The 21,938-nt window shown below is 42.3% G+C and overlaps 1 protein-coding gene across 1 annotated transcript in view; it reads right to left on the reverse strand.

Annotated features, from left to right (window-relative positions):
- Positions 1-21,938, reverse strand: part of LOC143983030 (multidrug and toxin extrusion protein 2-like) — a 197,111-nt gene that overhangs the window by 133,307 nt on the left and 41,866 nt on the right. Inside the window, exons 2-3 of the mRNA XM_077482257.1 lie at positions 8,854-8,955; positions 8,204-8,272 (exon numbers count right to left, since the gene is read on the reverse strand). Coding sequence (XP_077338383.1) covers positions 8,204-8,272; positions 8,854-8,955 — 171 coding nt within the window. The remainder of the gene's footprint in view (positions 1-8,203; positions 8,273-8,853; positions 8,956-21,938) is intronic.

Genomic DNA, 21,938 nt, shown 5'->3' on the forward strand with positions numbered 1-21,938 from the left:
CAAAGATTCAACGTTTCCCCATCCATGGTCCCCACTTCCCCCTCCCATTTGCGTCTGCAAGGCAGACTGGCTGGGTCTTGAATTTTGTTAAGAAGCATGTTATAACATTTAGAGATTATACCTTTCTTTTCACTTTCCATAAGGACCCCTTGTAGCAGTGGGTGTTCTACCAATCTAAGCTCCGTTTGTCTTGACTGTGTCTGTAGTGCGTAGCGCAACTGTAGATACTTGTAAAAATGAGTGCGTGGAATATTGAATTCTGATTGTATCTCCATAAATTATTTAAGGGTAGTCCCAGTGTACAATTGTGTAATGTATCTTATACCTAAACCTTCCCAGTTCCCAAAGCCTCTGAGTTTGTACAGTTCCTGTGGAAGTTTTATACCAAAAGCAGTAACCCCGAACCAGACTCGGGACCGCATCACTGAATGCAGGAAGAGGTTTACTTACCTTCTCCCTTGGATCCAGCGATGTCCCCCCGCTGTACGAGCGGCTCGTCCTCCGCTTGATTCATCACGGAGCCGATCTCCGTTCCCTGCGAGCGTTGCGACGCACGGGGATGGAGATCGGCGCCAAATTCAAAAAGTGAAACACACAGTATACATACAGTATAATGTAATCTTACAGATTACATTGCTGTATGTAGTAATTTCACATCCCCTTTGTCCCTAGTGGTCAGCCCAGTGTCCTGCATTCAGTTTTATATTATACTGTTCTTACTGTTCTTTATGCCTGGAAACTGGAGATTGTTCATAGCAACCAAAACTGTCCCTTTACATCAAAAATGATTTTAGACCAGCTAGAAAACAGCGATAATAAATTGGAATCACTCGCAGAATTGAGCGATAGCAATTTGTGGGGAGATCCGTCATCAAATATTGAAAAGTAATGACAGCGACAATTCTGCAACCAAGCAAATTTCAGTGTTTTTGATTTGATTACATTATTGAATAATTTTTATTATTGTTATATTATTATTTGATATAATTATTTATAGTTTTTTTATTATATTATAATTTATGATTAAATTTTTCAAACTTTATCATACCCGGGATGTCTACTAGACTCTGGTTTGGACAGATTTAAGTGAGTTATTCCTAAGAATTACAGGACTACAATATAAAACGCCAAATTTTCATGCAAAATAATTGTACCTCTTTCAGCACCTAAAATCTGAAATAATCATACCGCCAGGGAGGTTAAGTCCTCTACTGTTCTTATTGGTTGAAGTAAATTCTCCACAAAATGCTTCAACTGGAGGTAACGCCATTCATTTATTACCATTAAATCCGTGTTATGTTGTATCTCAAAAAGTGTGTTTATTTTCCCTTCATTAATTATATCTCTTAATTGTGTACTTTTCCTAACCTAATTCCCTCCTATGTCCCTTTCTCTTTCAAAAAAATTAAAGGTGAATTATATTTCCATTTAAATTGTTTGTGAACCAAATTGTACATGTCTTGTCATCTCGTGTATTTTCCCCCAACCCCCTATATTGTGGGGGGTTCCATATTACCCTGTTCAACCGTACTCCACTAAGATTATTCTCTATTGTAACCCATTGCTTTTCACTTTTTTCCCTTGCCCATTCTATGACACGTGATAACACCACTGCATGATAGTATTTTTTTATATCCGGTATCGCCAAACTTCCTTGGTTTTTCCCTTGTTTCAGTGTAGTAAATGAGATTCTGGCTTTTTTATTTTGCCAGATGAATCTCATTATAATTGCTTTTAAAACTTTAAAATAGTAGTGCGGCAAGGCGATAGGCAACATTTGAAACTTATAGGTAATCTTTGGTAGTAGAACCATCTTCACTGTGTTAATTCGCCCAACCCAGGAGAGAGATCTAAAATGATATTTTTTATATTTCATTTTTTATTTAATCTAGTAGAGAGATATAGTTTTCTTTATAGATTTTTTTTAACGAAGTCGCCAACTTAACTCTTAAATATTTTAATCCCTCCTTCCTCCAAGGGAACTGAAATTCCTTTTGCAAAATTTGCTCTTCTTGTTTGTTTAATTAAGGAAGAAGTTCTACAGGTGTCTTACATAAATTTGCTAACTACTTGTTTCTTACCTGGATTTACAAATACTGCAGTCTAATATAATAAGCTAACTGAAGAGGAAGAACACAAGAGACTTTGTCATTTGCTATAAAACAGCACAACTTCGGAGTGAACAGTGTATTGCAACCTAGGGGTAGCCCTTGAGTATATGATACAAAATTATATTGTATTGTGCTGTTGTATGTTCATAGCATTGTGCTGCAGAATTGGTATATGTGTGCTCTGAGGGTTCAGTGGGAAGGTGCTCAATATAGCTGCTGATTGGTATTGGGTACCTGTCCCACTGTGCACCTGCTTGCATCTATGGTGATCCTTGAATACAGATTTACATTGACTGTTATATTGCAGTTGTAGCGCCCACCACCTTTAGGTTATTGAAGATAGGTAAGAGTTAAGTAAAATTGCCAGTGCCTTACCCTGTTTGTTTAGGCCTGGTTGTTTAATTTGGTTTGGGAGGAGTAGTAGAATAGAGGGGCGTGTGACCACCTGTACTCTGCAATAGAAAAATCTCCCTTGCTTTCCCTAAGAAATGTTCTGGAAAGGAGACAGGTCAGGGACTGGAGTGCAGGCAGTGTATATGGCTCTGGCCCAATCATTAATTTGTATGGGCAGGGGCGGGACTGACATATATATATATATATATATATATATATACTGAGGTCACATGCTTACCGGGGAGGGTGGGAAAAAACTGAGTCCAGAGAAGCAGCCAAAATGGGACTCTAAGGAGCAGGCTTGAAGGCCTGGGGTTTCAGAGGCCCCAGCGCTGGAGAGCAGAAACCAAAACCTGAAGGCCTCAGAGACCTCAGTGCCGGATGGTTCAAGCACACCAAGTCATCCAATAAACCCTGGGGAAGTAAACCAGGCATCCCGGCTGGGATTGTTGCATCCACAAGATGTGGGAAGTAGCTGCAAAGAGGATGGAGTAGACTGGGATGTTATAAGATGGGCAGGTGAGGCCTGGGACTTCCAGCATCCAATTACCAAGGTGCTTTTCAGAGGGGGATCGGTCAGTTCATTAAGGGAAAGGGTCTTAGCTACTCAAAGTGGAATCAGAAGGAGGAGGCAGCTCATATTTCCCACTATCGCCATTACACCTGGACTGCAGCAAGAGGAATAAAAGTTATTTGTTCAACCTTTATTGACTGTGACTGTTGTGAATCATGTGGGGTGGAAGAATGGAGGTATGTTAGCAGTACTGTATGAACTACCAAGCAGCTCCCAAGGGAGTAGTGCGCTACATGGAGGTTCCACCAAGATATTTTACTTCACTGCTAACCCGTCACCCCTAGCAACGCTAAATGACTGTGCTGCTAAACAGATGGAAATGGGCTGGGAGTTGCGCATGCCGTTGTAGCCCATGAATAAAACATGGACACCAAGGGAGGTGTGGCCGGGAACCAGGGAGATGTTGGTTTCTTACAGTGAGGCATCGCAAGTGACATTTTCAGCTGTTTTTTCAGTGACTTCTGCATTGACTTGAAGTTTCACAGTGCCTGCCACCAGAGGTCGCTGGCGCGCACTGTCCAAATGAACAGTTATAGTTCCTCACGCGGCGGACCAACAAGACAAGTTGCGGAGCTGTGTCCAGGAGGAAAGGGCATCACTCCAGCATTATGCGTGCCACGTGCTGCTAATACAGCGGAGGAAGATGTAGTAGTCAGAGCACACCCGCCATTCAGCAAACAACTGATATGCAGGACCAGATCCTCATCGACACCAGTTGTAAGAAAACGATTAGTTTGTGCATCGGTGCACGAGTGTGCATGCACGCACGCACAGACAACAATGGACTTTCGGAAGCGGTAATGCGCATGGGCGAGCACACAGACCACAACATACTTCTAGAACCGCTAATACGCACAACAGCATGCACGCGCAGGAGCGTGCCCCTAACCGCAATTCACGGCAGAGTGCTCTGCTCACAAACAGTGCTGCCTGGTCTTCAGCTTGTCCTGATCCTCTGAACTCTGCCTGAAAACCTGCTTGATATCCGTTGTTGACCCAGGCTTGCCCTGACTCTGCCTTTGGACTCTGATACCTGTGACTTCTGGTTTCCTGATCCCGGATTTATCTGACTCTGCTCCTGCCTGATGTCTTGTACCTTCATGGCTCTGCTTCCATCTCCAGTCCTTAGGAAGCCCTGACAAGACACAACACCTGAACTTGCACATCGGTTGGAGTGCCGCCTTAACATCAGCCGATCCACTGAATCTCATCTCAGACTTCTGCCTGTTGTTCTGCCTGATCCGTCTACCCTACAGCCTCCACTGCAAGTTCTGCAAACAACATATCCAGGCACTCGTGTTCCTCCTAACCCTAGCTACCACCTGTTCCGCATTCAGTGGAGCTTGGGTCGGAGATACAAGGGAGGCCGACCTCGTCATATCAGACTCCTACCAGGTACATGACACCGGGATGCGCCTGGAACCTACCGGTGGGCTGGCACTAGGAGTCGTGGATGGAGTGGAGAGACTATGTTTGCTCTGTCCTGGTTGTCGCAGGCCTACTCTGGGGGTGAATGCCTGGTCCCGGTGCGGCCATTGCAGCATGAACCTGAAGAGACTGGGATCTGAACAGCAGGAGGTGAGGTACTTCTACTCCAGCACCACCACCGGACTCTGCCTGCCTCAAGCTCGGATGACTTGGAAGGCTGGAGAGGGCTATGCAACATATGAGACAACCGCAGAGGAGATCCAGACTGATTCACAGGAGTCGGGAGTACCGGAGGTCCAGGTAGGACCTGTGGGGGAGGCCTGCGGCCTGGCCAGGGACCAGGACACTGTGGATGTTGTTGGGCAGTCCCCAGAGAAACACCCGGAAGAGCCGGCCACAAGTAAGCCCCTTGTTGAGGCTGTTCAGAAGGAGCCACCGGTAGTAGAGGGGGACTCCTCAGGTGAGCTGGACAGGGGAAGCAAGGGCAGAGCCATAGACTGGGGTTCACCAGAAGTGCTGGATCAGTATGGATCACTGGAAAATTTATTTGTGTGGTCCTCTGATGAGGAAGGTGGCTCTAGTGGGGAGGATGAGTGGTACCTGGAAAGCTCCACATCTTTAAGTGCTTCAACCGAGGCTCTGGAGAGCATAGCCACCTTTCCAGCACCCCCAGTACCCCCTCACTTTTCAGACACCCCTCAAAACAGGGCCCCCACTTTTCAGCAAAGGGCTGTGAGAGCCTCGGACTCATGTGTTCTACCTGGGGGGGAAGGCCCAAGGAGCTGCCATGGCTGTCGTGGTTCCAACGGGACGTCCAGAAGAGGGTTGCCAAAGAGTGGGGACTAGACTTTCCCTATATGCCAGACAATGTCATGGAAACAGTGGAGGCCTCCCATGAGCGGTGGGAGAGTGACCTTGTCTGGGACTACCTACATGTGCCTAAACCCCAAGGGACATCTGATCATGAGATGTGGGTGAGATTCCAGGACATCTTTTGTGAGTGGCGGCAGGAAAGGGCCATCTATAAAGACAGAGTCCTTGTTCAAAAGCCTGGCCAGCACACAAAGTCTTACTCCATCTCAGTCAGAGGGGAAGGAAACACATGCAGACGGTTGCTAGACCCCCGATATTACTTGTACAGTGATCCTACAGGTATGCTGGATATTGCCATGGACTGCTAGTGTGCAGACAGGTTAGGGTGGGCTATCCCAATGGGACTTCCTACACGGGGGAACAGCATCGGTGCCTAACTGGCCAGTTACAGACACCATCACCTGCTGTCTCTTGTTTATTCTAGTTGAAAAGTTCTAGACTTCTGTTGAAGCCAATCAGAAAGTAGCCTCGCTTCTTCATGTACAGTATACTGGTGTGTCTGCTCAGGCTGCATTCTGCAGGAATCTCCCTGACTCCTTTTGAGGGGATGGCAGTCCTGACAGGATCACACATGCCAACTAATTGTTGATTGGTATAGATAGTTTATAGAACAGAAGGTGTGTTTATGTGTTTATTTACAGGTACCCTCGGATGAGAAGAAGAAAGAAGACCTGGAGTAATCCGACGGATTTTGTTGTCGGAATGTCCGACCGTGTGTACAAGGGCTAAGGACTCCTGTTTCTATATGAAAGCTTGAAAAACCTTTGCTCGCTCTAAGTCCTAAAAAGTCAAGCCCTCTGGACTACTTCTACCCTTGCCTGTCATTAAAAACCAATGGACGCACATAACTATGGAGTTTGTTGTAGAACTGCCCCCTCAAATGGACTCACTGCCAGCTGGGTGGTAAGGGCCGCTTTAGTAAAATTCCGCTTGCCAAACTCCCCTCCTCGAAACTCCTGGCACAATTGCAGCAAGTCCGCATTGCATGACTCCAGAACAACTTTCTTTAAAAACATTCTGCAAGTCTGCTGCAAGTTCTGGTTCAGTTATGTTGTGCAATAGTCATCCCAGGGGTCACTGTGGCTGAATTTTCATGCTGTTGACTTGCAGAGCTCTTGCTGTAGACTCATCACTGCAACTTTGCTCTTTCTAGATACTTACCATGCAAATTTACTACAAATTGGAAAAGTGTCAACTAGAACTTGCGCTTCAAGTGCTCTGCAAGTGTACAACTTGCTAGTGAAAATGTGCGACAAGTTAACAGACTTACAATTCAACACTGCCACAAATTTGTGGCAAGTTATTCTTGCTATCTGGGTATAGTAGTGTTGAGGGGGACCGCAGAAGCAAAGGATTGGGACTGCTCTGTGCAATACGGTAAGTATAACATGTTTTTTATTTTAATGGAAAAAAAATAACCTTAAATAGGTATACAACGGTATGTTCAAGTTTTAATCTATTTTTACCCTCTGTCTACATTTAAACAGCCAAATTACAGGTATTTAACCAATATATCTCAAAAAATGCATACGATCCATTAGAGCTGCACAATTAATCGTCAAGAATCATTATCACGATCTCTACAGTGTTTCACAATTCTTTCTATGCAAAGAATTCTCTCTGCTCTTCTGAAGCCATAGCCATCAAAAGAAAGGAAGAGAAAAACTGGGCAGTATGCCAAGAATCAAAACATTCTTTATCAGTTGAACTTAAGTATAAACATTGTAACAATTTGTCAATGGAATAGACTTTGTGTGTAAGGCCCCTTTCACACATGCGGATGATATGTCCGTATTTCATCCATCCGTTTGCGGATGAAATACGGGCATACATTCATCCCTATGGGATAGCGGGTGTCTGCGGATGAACATCCGCAGACACCCGATTTTGTCCGCCTCCGCTACTGTCCGATTCTGCAGACGGAGGAAAATCCTATTTTTCTATCCGTCTGCAGAGCGGATCGGATGAACACGGACAGACGTTTTTTTTGTATAATGTGAAAGATTTCACTTCGCGAGAATCGTTATCTTTTTATTCTAAGCAAAAAAATTGTGATTCTCATTTCGACCAGAATCGTGCAGCTCTATGATCCATCACCATTCATACCATTCATACCATTGACCAATTGCAGATCGCAGTATGAAAAAATAAACAATAAGACTAGTCAAGTGTTGAGTGGAGTTCTAAGGTTTTTTATATTTCAGCAAGCATTAAGGGTTTATTTACAATCGCAAATGCACCCTGCCAGCGATTACATGTGAGAACCTGAGGGGTTCTGCTATTATCTGCAAATAGCCTGACCCACTGAATTCCATGGGAGGCTGCTGGCTCTTGCACCTAATCGCATCCACTCACATGTAATCTCTCATGCTGTGATCACATGCGAGTGATCTCATGTGATTGCATCATGAGAGTGAGCAAAATTAGCTGCGAGAGCCAGCAGCCTCCCATTGCTTTCAGTGGGGCAATCTACTTGCAATTAATCCCAGGTACCCCCAGTGGGTTTGTCACATGTAATCGCCAGTAGGGTGCATTGGCAGCTGTAAATGCACCCTAAATCATCACCATTCCTTGGTGGTGTGAAAAGCTGATAATGGATTTTGAATGAAAAGCAGATCATTCTTTGCATTCTAACAGTCATTTTTACTAAAATAACCATAAAACATGGAGTTTGTACACAAAAGCCTCCTCATTTACGTGTGCCTAAATACAGCCTTAATTTAGAGAAAACCAGAACAAATGATCAGACTGGTAATCTTGGTTTTCCAATAAACATATTTGGCTAAAAGGTCACAGAATATATTGGTAAAAAAAACAAAAATACCTGGGACATCAGTGTATCACACCCAGAACTCATTCCAGAACCAATTGATATACCAATTATATTTATAACCTGTAAGTAAAAGAGATTGGTGAACCATATAGACATATACTATACAATGTAGAGGAGCTGTAAATGTGATTAGACACAATTGGGGACTTTACAATAAAACACACTGGAATGTTGTAATAATATTGCATAATAATACAATGCATTTTTTTCCTCCTTTTCAAATGTGATTGATCATGATCTTTGTATCAGGGTCTGAGTAACCAATGTAACCCCCTGCTCTTCATTTATTTATTCAAAACCCACAGAGTACACATTTCAGGGTACCCCTATGAACACTACAAATGCTCCACAAAAAGTATATGTAGGAAATTTGAGATTTCGTAAAAAAAATAAAAAAATAAATCAGTTTCTAAAAAACAAAAACTACTTACTAATTACTGCAGGACAGGTAGAGGCAGATATGCGGCCATGATACCGAAGGTGGAAAAAACTAGAGTATTTACTGATATATCAGTCATATTATATATAGACAATGAGATTTCCATAAAATAATTACATTGCACGTAATCATATTGCCTAATTAAAATAAATACCCTATTTAACAGAAACAATTATAAATTGTAAAAAACATGAATACTTACAGATGAAGCAAGCGTAACAGAATCCAGTTCAATTTTTCCTAAATGGCCAGAGAACATGGAACTCACAATTATTATAAGCAGTACCATGATTCGAGATAAGAACTGAAAGAAAATAAAATGACATTACCTTGTGTTAAAATTTTATTACCTAAAATATTTATCATTTTGCTTTATCATATGAATACTGTACAAGTTCTAATGAATTAAAATTTTGCTAATGAAAAATGTGGGGGATGGTGGCAAAATCTTCAGAAGAGTGGCCATATGTGTCCTGTATGTTGGCTTTGTATGAAATGTGTGCCTAAATTAGTCATTGTTTGAAGTTTATAGTGCTGTATCTGAAATAATAATTTTGGATGCAGCAGGCACAACTGGTAATGGCAAATGTAAACTATGCATTGAACAGAAATACCCCGGAACAGCCCTGTGAACAGCTACGACTAATACAAGGTCTGGCTATTAGGTAAGAGGGGTATAATGTGTGCAGCAGGGGGTAACTATAGGGGGTACAGCAGTCGCGACCACAACTGGGCCCTCTGCTGCAGGGGGCCCATGCAGCCCCCTCTACATATGGCCGGCAGCAGCATAGGCAGCTAGGGGTACCAGTGCACCATGCATACGGGTGGCTGGAGGTGGAGGGTGACTAGCAGAGCTCCATGCTTGACTATCGCACTGGCTGCTCTTTAGTTGTGCATTCCCCGCATGACCTGTGTCCTCGGCTGGCTCCTCAGAGTACCCCTCTCCTGCTCCATGCATTGCCGCTCAGTCCGATGTCTGTTCTCCCCAGCCAGAGTCCCGCCCCCCCCCCCCCGAGTCCGGCCCAAACTGCACTGCATACTTCTCCCAGGTAAACAAACTTTAAGCACACAGATGCAGTGCAGCCCTTTGAAAACCGGCTCCCCGGGGGACACTGCAGGCTTGTCTGCCAGCCCCCCCTCCTCCCCCGTCATACACAGATGATGAAAGGTCTTTCTGGGAGATATGCTGATCACCCGTCCAGCACACTGGATGGAGCCCAGGCCAACATGAATGAGTGCACGGCCTGTAGCTTGGTCATGGTGAGTGAGAGGGCCCCATCCCCCACACACCATTACTTACCCCCTCCATCTCCCCCTGGGGACAGGGGCCCCTTCTCACGTGGGGACAGGGACCCCTATCTCCCCTGGGGACAGGGACCCCTATCTCCCCTGGGGACAGGGACCCCTTCTCACCTGGGGGCAGTAAATTCATCTGCCCTGGAGAAAAGGACCTCATCTCTTCTGGGGACAGGGACCCCATCCTGCCTAGGGACAGTCCCCCAATGTAGCACCTAAAAATAAAAATAAATAATAATAAAAAAAAAACGACTGATGCCAGTGGTGGAACTACAGGGCTCACAAAGGTCATACCTGTGACCACGCCCTGGAGTTCCACCGCTGGACTCGGAGGGAAGGGCCCTGGCTGGGGTTCAGGGGGGCCCTTCATGGTTTCTTGAATTGGGGCCCTGAAGGTTCTAGTTACGCCACTGGTGTGCAGGGAAGGGCAGGCAGTGTGTACAGGATACAGTGTGTAGAGGGGGGTAGTGGGTACAGTTAGGAAAGACATTACGTACAAAAACAGGGGAGTTGAATGCACAATTGGTCAATTTTATTTAAATACATTCCCAGGTGGTGTATATTTGTTGTTTCTAAATAGACTGGCTACACCTGTTTTTAGCCAACATGAGAAGAGGGAGAGAAATAAAAAGGCAATATAAAAAGGTTAATTTACCTTTTTACTATTTAGCATAATTTACCATGCCCACTTATGTCAAAGCAGCAGTAATTAAAGGAGATCTATAGTCAGAGCATACACTTTCATTTTTATCTCAGTGGTGTAGTAGTGCAAACAATATAAGCTTCATTTAGAAAATCACCTTTCATGTTGTGAGTTCTGCCTGTCTACTGGCTATCTGTTTTTACAACTTCCTGGATTCCCTCTATGCTTTACAACTTCTCCTCTGCTGCTTAATTTGAACTTTTAAGGCCTTTAAATCCAATAGTACCTTGCTGTCTGCAAGCTGTGAATCCAGTACTGACCCTGCTTCCTGAAACTCCAGCTTTTATCAACCCTGTAGTTCAGAAGGCAGGATCAGTGAAATGTGTGATACAGCAGTGCCTATTCACAGGGTGAATTCAAGAAAGTTGAATTTAGGGGTCAGGCTCAAAGACCAGTTGCTATAGCAGTAGAGAGGCCAGCAGGATAGGTATTCAAACAGGTCCTGATGATGCATGATTGTATGCGAAATGCGTAGAGGCTTCTGGGTAAATGCCGATGTCACTTACTGACCTAACCCGCACCTGATCAATATATATTGTAAAAAAACTGTCTCTTGAAGTATAAGTGAAATAATTAAATAAAAAAACAAACAACAACAGTTGCACAAAAAGTGCTATAACTTTCAAAAAGTGATAAAAGAATAGGAGCAGCGCTAGCAACTAGGATATAGATGTGAACCCATACACAAAACTACATGAATACTTATAGTGATAAAATTACACAAATAACACAAGCAATATAGTAGTGTCATAGACTGTGAACTTGATACAACTGGGTGATGATCGTGATGAATTCAAAGTTCCCACAAACGAATATGTGAATCCCCCTTGGGAGACCCCACTCACCAGAGATAGCAGATCCACAGCTTTTCAGTCTGGAATCAGACAGGCAGACAAACAAAATTCCTTTGAGTGTTGCGGTTCATTAGATGGATCAATTGACAGAGGCTTGATGACATCAAGGGTATCACGTTCCACCGATAAAGAAAGATAAGGATATATAGTAAACTACTGCCAGGCATCTGGTTAATGCACAACAAAGCGCTACTCACAAGATGTAGGCAAAAAACACAGGCATTCAGAAAAACTTCTGCGATTGCCACTCGAGTGGTGTGCGTTCCACAGAGGCAGGAAATTGAGTCACTGGTTGTGCCGCGAACCGGAAGTTACATCTACGCGTTTCGCCCCTCCTCCAGGGTGTTATCAAAGACATCCATATTTTCCTTGCATGTCCCCCTCGGATCTACTGGGATATCAGTACAGTATCAGAATATCTGTCTATAGAACAGATTGCCAGAGGTCTAAGGATCAAGAAATTTCCATCTTTTGAACTACAGGATGAAGCTCTTAGGAAACAGTGGACAGATGCTCTGTCAACTTGCTTGAGTACTTTGATAAGTATTTTTATTTTCTCTAAACAAAAAGATGGATGCCTTACAATAAGAAATATTGGCTCTGCAACAAGCCATTAAACCATTACAAGGTGCAACAGATTTCCTAAAGCTTGATAAACATCTTAACGAAGTTAAATCGCAGAAAACAAGAAAAAAAATCACAGGCAAAAAAGGAAAAAATGTAGAGGGACAAAATTTACTATAAAAACCAAAACATCTACATTTGGAAGCGCGGACACTTTTGGAGCAGTACATCCCAGGCGGCCAGCGACTTCAAAAAACATTTTAGCTTCACTGACATGGAGCTAGATGTATCACAGGATACTTTTGCAGCCTCCAAATTCAGAGGGGTTGCCAATGCGACCGACTACTTCTAAACCACTAAACCATACCCCAGGTTCATCAAAAAATGGCCAATGGAAACGGAAACAGCACAAGAAGGTCTGGCTAGGAGATGCAAGAGGACCTGAAGAGGAGGCAAGAAGTGGAGACACAGGAGACCAGAGGTGGTATCCATCCCAACATCCACCACACAAAGTCTAGAGAAACACTCTGACATTGAATGTCCTGAATTTGTCTGACAGATCACTCTCTGAAGATGAAATATGTCTGTTGTCAAATGGTTTACATTTTTGTCCCCAAAGACATTTTAACCTGTTTGCTACAATCCAAAAATAGTTGTCATTTTATTGTTCTTCTTTCTCTTTTCTCTCTCTTGTTCTGCTCTGTTTTACTGTATTTTATAACTGCAATGTTTTATCATGTTTGCTTTTCAGGTATGTAATTCTTTTATATTTTACTGTTTACTGTGTTTTATTGTTAACCATTATTTTCTTTTCAGGTATGCCATTCAGCTGCAGCACTGATTTAGTTATCTTGATAGCAACAGCGTTTGCTCTCATCCAATGTAAATTGGCGACTCCAGCGCTGTAGGAGGTGATTTCACCACCACAGTTAAAAAAAAAAAAGGAGGATATAAGCTAAATCATAGGGGCAGGGGTGGAGGGGCGATTTGCCCGTAACATTAGGGGCTGATTGTCCCCATGCTTTGGCATATATTTTTTTTACTTTTTTTGTGGCACAGATTGTTGTTGTTTTATTGAGTTAATGTTTTATTGTTTCCATTGTTTGCTTTTCAGGTACGCCATTCAGCTGCAGCACTGATTTATTCATCTTGACAGGAACAGCGTTTGCTTTCACAATGCGTAATTCAGCGACTCCAGCGCTGTAGGAGGTAATTTCACCACAACAGTTAAAGAAAACGATGCATGTATGCCCATCATTAGAAGTGGGTGGATGCAGGGCGGTATTCTAATGGTGGGCATACCCACCGAACAAACTCTTTTTTCATTCAACGCACAGGCTGCATGAAAAAAATAAAACATTACAATATATGCCCAACAAGGACCAACAACATACTGGTATGTTGCTGGACTTTTAGTGGTTATACCAGAGTGATGCCTGCAGGTTTAGGTATCATCTTGGTACTTGGTATCGTTCTTTTCAGCCAATGATCAGCTTTCATGTAAAAGCAATCCTAGCTGCTAATTAGCCACTAGGCTGCTTTCACAAGCAGTGGGAGGGAACATCCCCCCACCATCTTTCCTGGTTTCGCAGGCTCTCCTGTCCCACAGGGGAACATCAGAATGCAGCCGGTGGTTCCGCCAGGTCACCATAGAGCTGATCGCAGACCAGAACGGCTCCAATCATCTCTATGGCCTAAGAAACCGGAAGCTTTGAGTATTTAACCACTTCCCACCCGGCCAATGCACATATACGGCCGGGTGGGAGCCGTCTACTCCTGATAGGACGTTCAGGAACGTCCATCAGGAGGAGCGGGATCGCGCGCGCGTGCCCGCGCAGCGGCGCGATCCCGATGCGCCCGTGTCACCGGGACACGGCGCATCTCAGATCGGCAGGAGGGCTCTGTGATTGGCCCTCCTGATCACATGACGGCCGTGTCCAATCACGGCCGTCATGTGATGTAAACAAACAGCCGGTTGCTAGGCAATCGGCTCCTCCTCTCCTCACACAGAAGTCATCGCTGAGGAGAGGAGAGCAGATTGCTGCAGCCGGCTGATGATCAGTGAGTATGAGCTGTTTTTTACAGCTTTTTACTCACTGATCTTCAGTCTAGTGTAAACACACAACACACCACACAGTGTAAACACAGTCCCCACATATGTCCCCATAACACACATGTCCCCAAAACATACATGTCCCCAAAAAATAAAAACACATGTCCCTAATAATAAAAACATGTCCCCCACATATGTCCCACTAAAATCACTTGTCCCAATGATTATGTGCACACATATGTACGTGATCACCTGCACACATATGTACATGATCATTTGCGTACATATGTCCGTGATCACACAAACCAATTATTATACACTTAACGGAATTTTTTTTACCAAAAACAGTAGCAGAATACATTTTGGCTTAAATTTATGACAAAATTTGATTTTATTGGATTTCTTTTAAAATAGAAAAAAGAAAATATTGTTTTTTTTCCAAATTTCCGCTTTTTTGCGCTTATAACGCAAAAAATAAAAAACGGAGTCGTGAATAAATACCACCAAAATAAATCTCTATTTGTGCAAACAAAATGATAAAAATTTAATTTGGGTACAGCGTAGCATGATCGCGCAATTGTCACTGAAAGCGCTAGAGCGATGAAAGCTGAAAATTGGGCTGGGAAGGAGGGGGGCGAAAGTGCCCTGTATTGAAGTGGTTAATGACTTCGGTTTCACCAGATATAATCAGAGCCATTGGGAAAGCATCTTATCACACTGATCTTGGTGTGGTCAAATGCTTTGAGGGCAGAGGAGAGTTTAATAGACCCCATTTTTTTTTTAAAAAGTACCTGTCACTATCTATAAGGCCGCGTACACACGCGGGGACTGTTCGCCCAACTTTGTCCGTCAAACAGTTTCAGCAAACAGTCCGCTCAAAATTAGCATGGACGGACATGGCCACACACGACGAACGAACAGTTTGCTGAAACCGTGCGCGATGACGTGAACGGCACGTACGACGGGACAAAAAATACGACGTCCGATACACTGCATTATAACTTTCGGCGTGTAAATCCTTTCTGAGCATGCGCGGAACTTAGTTTGACGAACAAGCCTACACACGAGGGGACTGTTCGCTGAAACAAAGTTTCAGCGGACAGTTTTTCGGAATTTCCGAAAAACCTTGTTCAGCGGACTGTTCGCTGAAACTGTCCGCTGAAAGCCCACACACGAGCGGACTGTCCGCCGAAACACTGTTCAGCGGACAAAGTTGGGCGAACAGTCCCCGCGTGTGTACGCGGCCTTACTGTCATAGAGGATATTTACATTCCCTGTGATAACAATAAAAATGATTAAAAAAACAAAATGAAAGGAACAATGTAAAAAAAAAAAAAGATTGTGGAAACTAACTAGTGTCGGGTGATTGTATATAGTGTATACCACATTTACCACTGACTAATGCAGAGTTGCAATGCAAGGAGATCAGATAAAAGTAGTTGGATCTGTATGTGCGTTATAATTAATCGAAATTAGTCGATTAATCGATTAAAAAAATGATTAATCGAACATGAATATTTTAATCAGTAACAGCTGATTAAAATTCCAAAAAAATATATATTTTTTTACCAAAAAATTGCGTTTGAAAAATTGCTGCGCAAATACTTTGTGAAAAAAAAATTGCAACACCCACCATTTTAATCTGCTGGGCCTTTGCTTTAAAAAAAAATTATATATATTATAGTTTTCATGTAAACAAAAAGTCAGGAAGGGCTTTGTGTTCAAGTCGTTAGAAGAGTGGCTGATGTGTGGCATAAGCTTCTAATGTTGGGCATAAAACACCAGGACAGTTAACCCCCCCATGACCCCTTTTTGGAAAGTAGACACCCCAAGCTATTTGCTGAAAGGCATGTTGAGTCCATGGAATATTTTATATTTTGCCACAAGTTTCAGGAAAATTACAATAATTTTTTTTTCACAATGTTGTCACTAAATGCTCAAACATGCCATGGGCATATGTGAAATAACACCCCAAAATACATTCTGCTGCTTCTCCTAAGTACAGGGATACCACATGTGTGAGACTTTTTGGGAGCCTAGCCATGTACAGGACCCCGAAAACCAATCACCACCTTTAGGCTTTCTAGGGGTGTAAAATGGTGATTTCACTCCTCACTATCACAGTTTCGGAGGTCCTGAAATGTCAAGATAGCACAAGGATAAGCAATTAGCGGACCTCCAGCTATTGCAGAACTACAAGTCCCATGAGGCATAGCAAGACTCTGACAGCCACAGGCATGACACCCAGAGGCAGAGGCATGATGGGACTTGTAGTTTTTCAGCAGCTGGAGGTCCACTAATTGCATATCCCTGAGATAGCAAAATTCCCCCCCCCCATGATGGAATTTTTTGTTTTTTTTACATTTTCAAAACTTTGTGACAAAAGTGAGATATGCAAAATACTCAACATGCCTCTCAGCAAATAGTTTGGGGTGTCTACTTTCCAAAATGGGGTCATGGGGGGAGGGGGGTTTGCTATCTGGGAATTTCATGGCGTCCAAAACTGTGAAAGGCAGTGAGGAGTGAAATCAAAAATGTACGCCCTTAGAAAGCCTGAAGGCGGTGGTTGGTTTCGGGGTCCTGTACACGGCTAGACTGCCAAAAAGTCCCACACATGTGGTATCCCCATACTCAGGAAAAGCAGCAGAATGTATTTTGAGGTGTAATTTCAATATGCCCATGGCATATTTGAGCAAGATATAATTTCATTGACAACTTTGTGTTGTCTTTTCAATTGGGTTTGTCATTTTTCAATCACTTGTGACAAAAAAATTAAAACAAAATATTCAATGTGCTCAACAAGCCTCTCAGCGAATTGCCTGGGGTGTCTACTTTCCAAAATGGGGTCATTTGGAGGGTTTTGTACTGCTCTGCCATTTTAGCACCACAAGAAATGAGATAGGCAGTCAAACTAAAAGCTCTGTAAAATTCCAGTAAATGTACATTCGTTTTTAGACGCTATAACATTTGTGCAAACCAATAAATATATGCTTATTGATTTTTTTGTGGCTAAATGCTTTTTGGCCTAAATGTATGACTAAAATTGAGTTTATTGTATTTTTTTTTTATAGCAAAATGTAGAAAATATAATTTTTTTTTCAAAATTTTCGGTCTTTTTTCGTTTATATTGCAAAAAATAAAAACCGCTGATCAAATACCACCAAAAGAAAGTTCGAATTTGTGGGGAAAAAGGATGTCCATTTTGTTTTGGTACAAAGTCGCACAACCACGCAATTATCAGGTAAAGCAGCGCAGTGCCAAATAGTAAAAAGTGGTCTGGTCAGGAAGGGGGCTGAAGTAGTTAATAGGAAACCAATTCACTCTTTAACATGGTTGCACTTCGAGGAGAATTAAAAATGTGGGGCTTTATCTCTAAGTCCAATACGAGAGAATTTAATATTGACTCCTTTTATAATTGTAATACCAGCTTTGTAATCTATCTAATTTCATGTAGCACCTGTTCTGTCCAATATGTGGGGAGGACAACTAGATGTCTAAGTAACAGGTTCTATGAATATGTCTATAGCATGGACAAAAATAAATCTACAAATATAGCTAAACATTTTAGTTCATGTCATAGAGGTAATAAATCCACCATGCAAGTTCAAATCATAGACAAGATTAGAGTCCCAAAGAGAGGTGGAGATGCTTTTCGCCTGCTGTGACGCAGAGAGGTATTCTGGGAATTCCATCTTCAGGCTTGCATCCCCTTGGGTTTGAACTTTGAATGGGATGTGAGTCATTTTTATGAATAAGTCCAGGTGCCTCTCTGCGGCCCAGCAGCCTATACCTGTTATACAGGTTATGCTGGTAGTTTATAATACACTCTATTTTACGTCATGTTTGCCTTTTGCTCCATGTTTGTTTACTACTATATTCTTCCATCCCTTCTAGCATCTGTGTTTGTACTTTGTTTGATGTAGATCATTTATATATCCATATACCATTTTGGTGTAATGATCTGGAGGGTGGGAGTTCATATGTATGGTACGCACACAGTCCCATACATGGCATGGCTTCTTCAAAATGTCTGGGTCAGTGTGAGATAGTTATGTTTACAATTTATTTACAAATTAGTCCTTCTATTGGTTATTGTATAACCTTAAGGCCTCATTCAGACAAGGCGGATCTGCTTACACGGAGCCCACCTCTGTCCGCCGACTCAGCAGGACATCTCTCCATTGATTTTTGATGAGCCGGCGGATGACAGGTCCCTCTCTGCTCACTGAGTGGGGAGGGGCTTGTCGAGCGCTGCTGGATTCTATGGAGAGATCGGATGAAAACGGACAGCATGTCTGTTCTCATCAGATCTCATCCGATCCGATCCACCAGCGATGGATCCGGACGTAGGGCCATCCGTCTGCTTTTGGCGGATCAGACCAGGTTGGATGTCAGCGGACATGTCACCGCTGACATCTGTCGCTCCATAGACCAGCATGGAGCGCCCGTTCGGGTCCGCCGTCAAGACTGACAGGCAGACCTGAACGGTCCAACAGTGTGAAAGGGGCCGAAGGCATACAGTATGCATTTAAAAAAATTAGGTTAATTTAGTATATGATGCTGATATGTGCACTTATGATTTTTCTCTATATACAGAAGATTAGTCATGCATTTATATGCAGTTTTTGGTCTTAATTTCCTTCCATTTATGTGTGTCATTTGTTTGTCCTCTTATTATATATACATATATAACAATTTTTCTTTTTTTGTTCAAAATATTTTTGTTTACATTTCTTTATATGGTTATATTTACATATTTTTGATGGTTTTACATGCACTACCATGGTCAATTGTCTGTTGGTATTTATTTGCATATGGGTGTTTTCACGGGGTGATCAGCTTTTATTGATGTACATTTGATACTTCAAGTTAAATCTTTGGGGGTTATTTACTAAAGGAAAATCCACTTTGCACTGCAAGTACACTAAAAGTGCACTTGGAAGTAAAGTTGCTGTAGATCTGAGGGAGACATGCAAGGAAAATAAAAAACAGCATTTTAGCTTGCACATGATTGGATGATAAAATCAGCAGAGCTTCCACTCATTTCAGATCGACCCCTTAGATTTAGAGCGACTGTATATCCAAGTGCACTTGCAGTGCAAAGTTGATTTGCCTTTCATAAATAACCCCCAATATTTTGTACTTTTTTCTATAATAAATATCCCTTTTTTTTATTTTAAAGCAAATTTTTTCCTCTCTTTAGGCTGATATGTATTCTTCTACATATTTTTGAGAGAAAAAAAATCACAAAAAGCGTATATTGATTGGTTTGCGCAAAAGTTATCGCGTTTACAAAATGGGGGAAAGACTTATGGCATTTTTATTACATATATATATATTTTTTTAACTAGTAATGGCGGTGAGCAGCGATTTTTTATCAGGACTGCGACCTTATGGCAGACAGATCGGATCAGATTTTGACACATTTTTGGGATCATTGACAATTATACAGTGATTAGTGCTATAAAAATGCACTGGCAGGGAAGGGGTTAACACTAGGGGGCAATCAAGGGGTTAACTGTGTTATCTCATGTGTTCTAACTGTAGGGGGAGGGGACTGACTAGAGGAGATGACAGATCATTGTTCCTAGCTAGTAGGAACACCCAATCTGTCTCTCCTCACAGAACAGGGATTTGTGTGTTTACACACACCCACACACACACACACACACACACACAACCCTGTTCTGGCTCTCGTGCCTGTGATCGCACGTGGCCGACAGTCATCGCGACCGTTGGCTACGTGCATTAACATCCCCACAGTGTACGTCGGCCCTTTAAGCTATCCCTGCTTAAAGGGCTAATGTATAGCTATGACAGTTCGCAAGAATTTGCCGACCTGCTGCAGTATAATGACGGCAGCTGGTCGGCAAGGGGTTAAACCATTGGCTGCTCCTCTGAAATGTCAAAAAAAGAAGTGCAAGTTTATATATGAAAGTTTGCTTCAAGCACTATTAAAACAAACAAAAAACAAAACAAACATATATTATATTATATTGCACCTTACCAATTCATGGATGTGATGGCTGCATTTGTTTCATTTTTTTAGGTTCTTTCTATTTTTATCTGGTGATCCAGCCAGTAAGTCTGTGGTTTTTCAGCAGAGCAAGCTCTCTTGCAGTTACAGGGATGAGACCAATTACCACTGGCAGAGATGCCTAAAATGATAGGCAATTATGTAAAACTTTTATCCCCAAAGAAATAATCTGTTTGCTGTAACTGATTATAAAGTATTAGCTTTAAATGGTTAGTGTATCTAAATCTGCTAGTACATCTAACACTCCCTCCCCCTAGACTGACAATGCTGATGTCCACATGTGCACCTGTGCTCATTCACCCAGAATGGGGGCATTCTAATACAGGAGGTGTGTTACTAGCCAGATCACAAGGTGAAAACAGAGGGGAAAAATGCCTAAAAAGAAAACTAATGCAGCCAACACATCTAATATTTGGTAAGCTGCAATATAATACATTTTGGGGGGGGGGGAGGGGTTTGAGTTTAATACCCCTATGGTCAGCTCTCTTTTTTGCATTAAATAGCTTTCTAGTTTATGCTTGATTCATCATTTCTATACAATTGTTGTTTTTTTTCTCATTATAATAAATTCAAAAATAGAATATCACAGCATAGTTATGTTAAGAATTTCTATTTAACATAAAGGGCTTAATTCCACTAAAGCATATTGCAAGCTGTATTTGGGTCACATGACACATTTTTGACCTTCAGGTCTGGTATGGATTTTGAGGGGGACCCCAAGACAAAAACAAAAAAATGGCATGGCGGTTCGCCTCAAAATCCATACCTTATGACCCTTATCTGAGCATGCAGCCTGCCAGACCAGTAAAGTGAGTGGGGGGGTTTGGAGCGAGCACTCCCCCCTTCCTGAATCATATCGGGACACGTGCCCTCAACATGGGGGTGTGCTTTGGGGGGATGCCACTGGGTGACCCCGCCCCTTAGTTTGTTTCATGGTGGGTGGGGTTTTTTACTTTTCCCTTTTTTTAATGAATGAGTATGGGTACTATGTACGTGAACAGGAGACAGTTTCTGCATGTGCTGGTGATGTCAGAGAAGTGAACAGCGATGGATTGTAGAAAGACTATGCAGGTTGGAAGACACCTAAAGACAGCAATTAGTAGAGTATGTTGTAACTTTAGATTGGAAAAATTGTGCAGGGAGAGTTTACTACCACTTTAACCTCTGACTCACTTGCCTGACATTTTATGGCAATTAGGAAGAATTGTCAAGAATTGGTGACAAGCTGTTACTGCAAGCCTAGCATTTTATCAAATGCTCTATCACTAATGTGATGCCAATTATTACTCATAGCAATGAGTCCCCCCAATACTTGTGCATCTACAGTTCTAAGCAGCATTCAGAGGAATGTCCAGTTTCAGTGAACTCAGAAAATGATGACCATCGTGCTCTTGCAAAACATTTGTGCGTGGTTTGGCCATTTCTATGTTTGCACAAATCAGTTCAGTTATCCGTTTTGAAAACAACTCCAAACTCATTCTCTTACATCCAAATTGCATATTATAGCAGAAAGTAAAAAATATAGATATTTTTTTCTAAATTTTTACTTATTTTTTAGTATATACCGCAAAAAAAATGATAAAAAACGCAGCAGTGATCAAATACCACCAAAAGAACGTTCTATTTGTGGGGCGAAAAAAAAGGACATAAATTTTGTTTGGGTACAATGTCACACAACTGCGCAATTGTCAGTTAACTTATTGTGTGACATCAAAATTTGGAACTACCCTCATTTTATTCTCCAGGGCATTGCTTTCTGAAAATATGAGGTTTAACGGGT

Source organism: Lithobates pipiens, unplaced genomic scaffold (genome assembly GCF_037356315.1).
Source record: "Lithobates pipiens isolate NorthernLeopardFrog02 unplaced genomic scaffold, aLitPip1_a1.2 Scaffold_16, whole genome shotgun sequence".
Classification (NCBI taxonomy): Eukaryota; Metazoa; Chordata; class Amphibia; order Anura; family Ranidae; genus Lithobates; species Lithobates pipiens.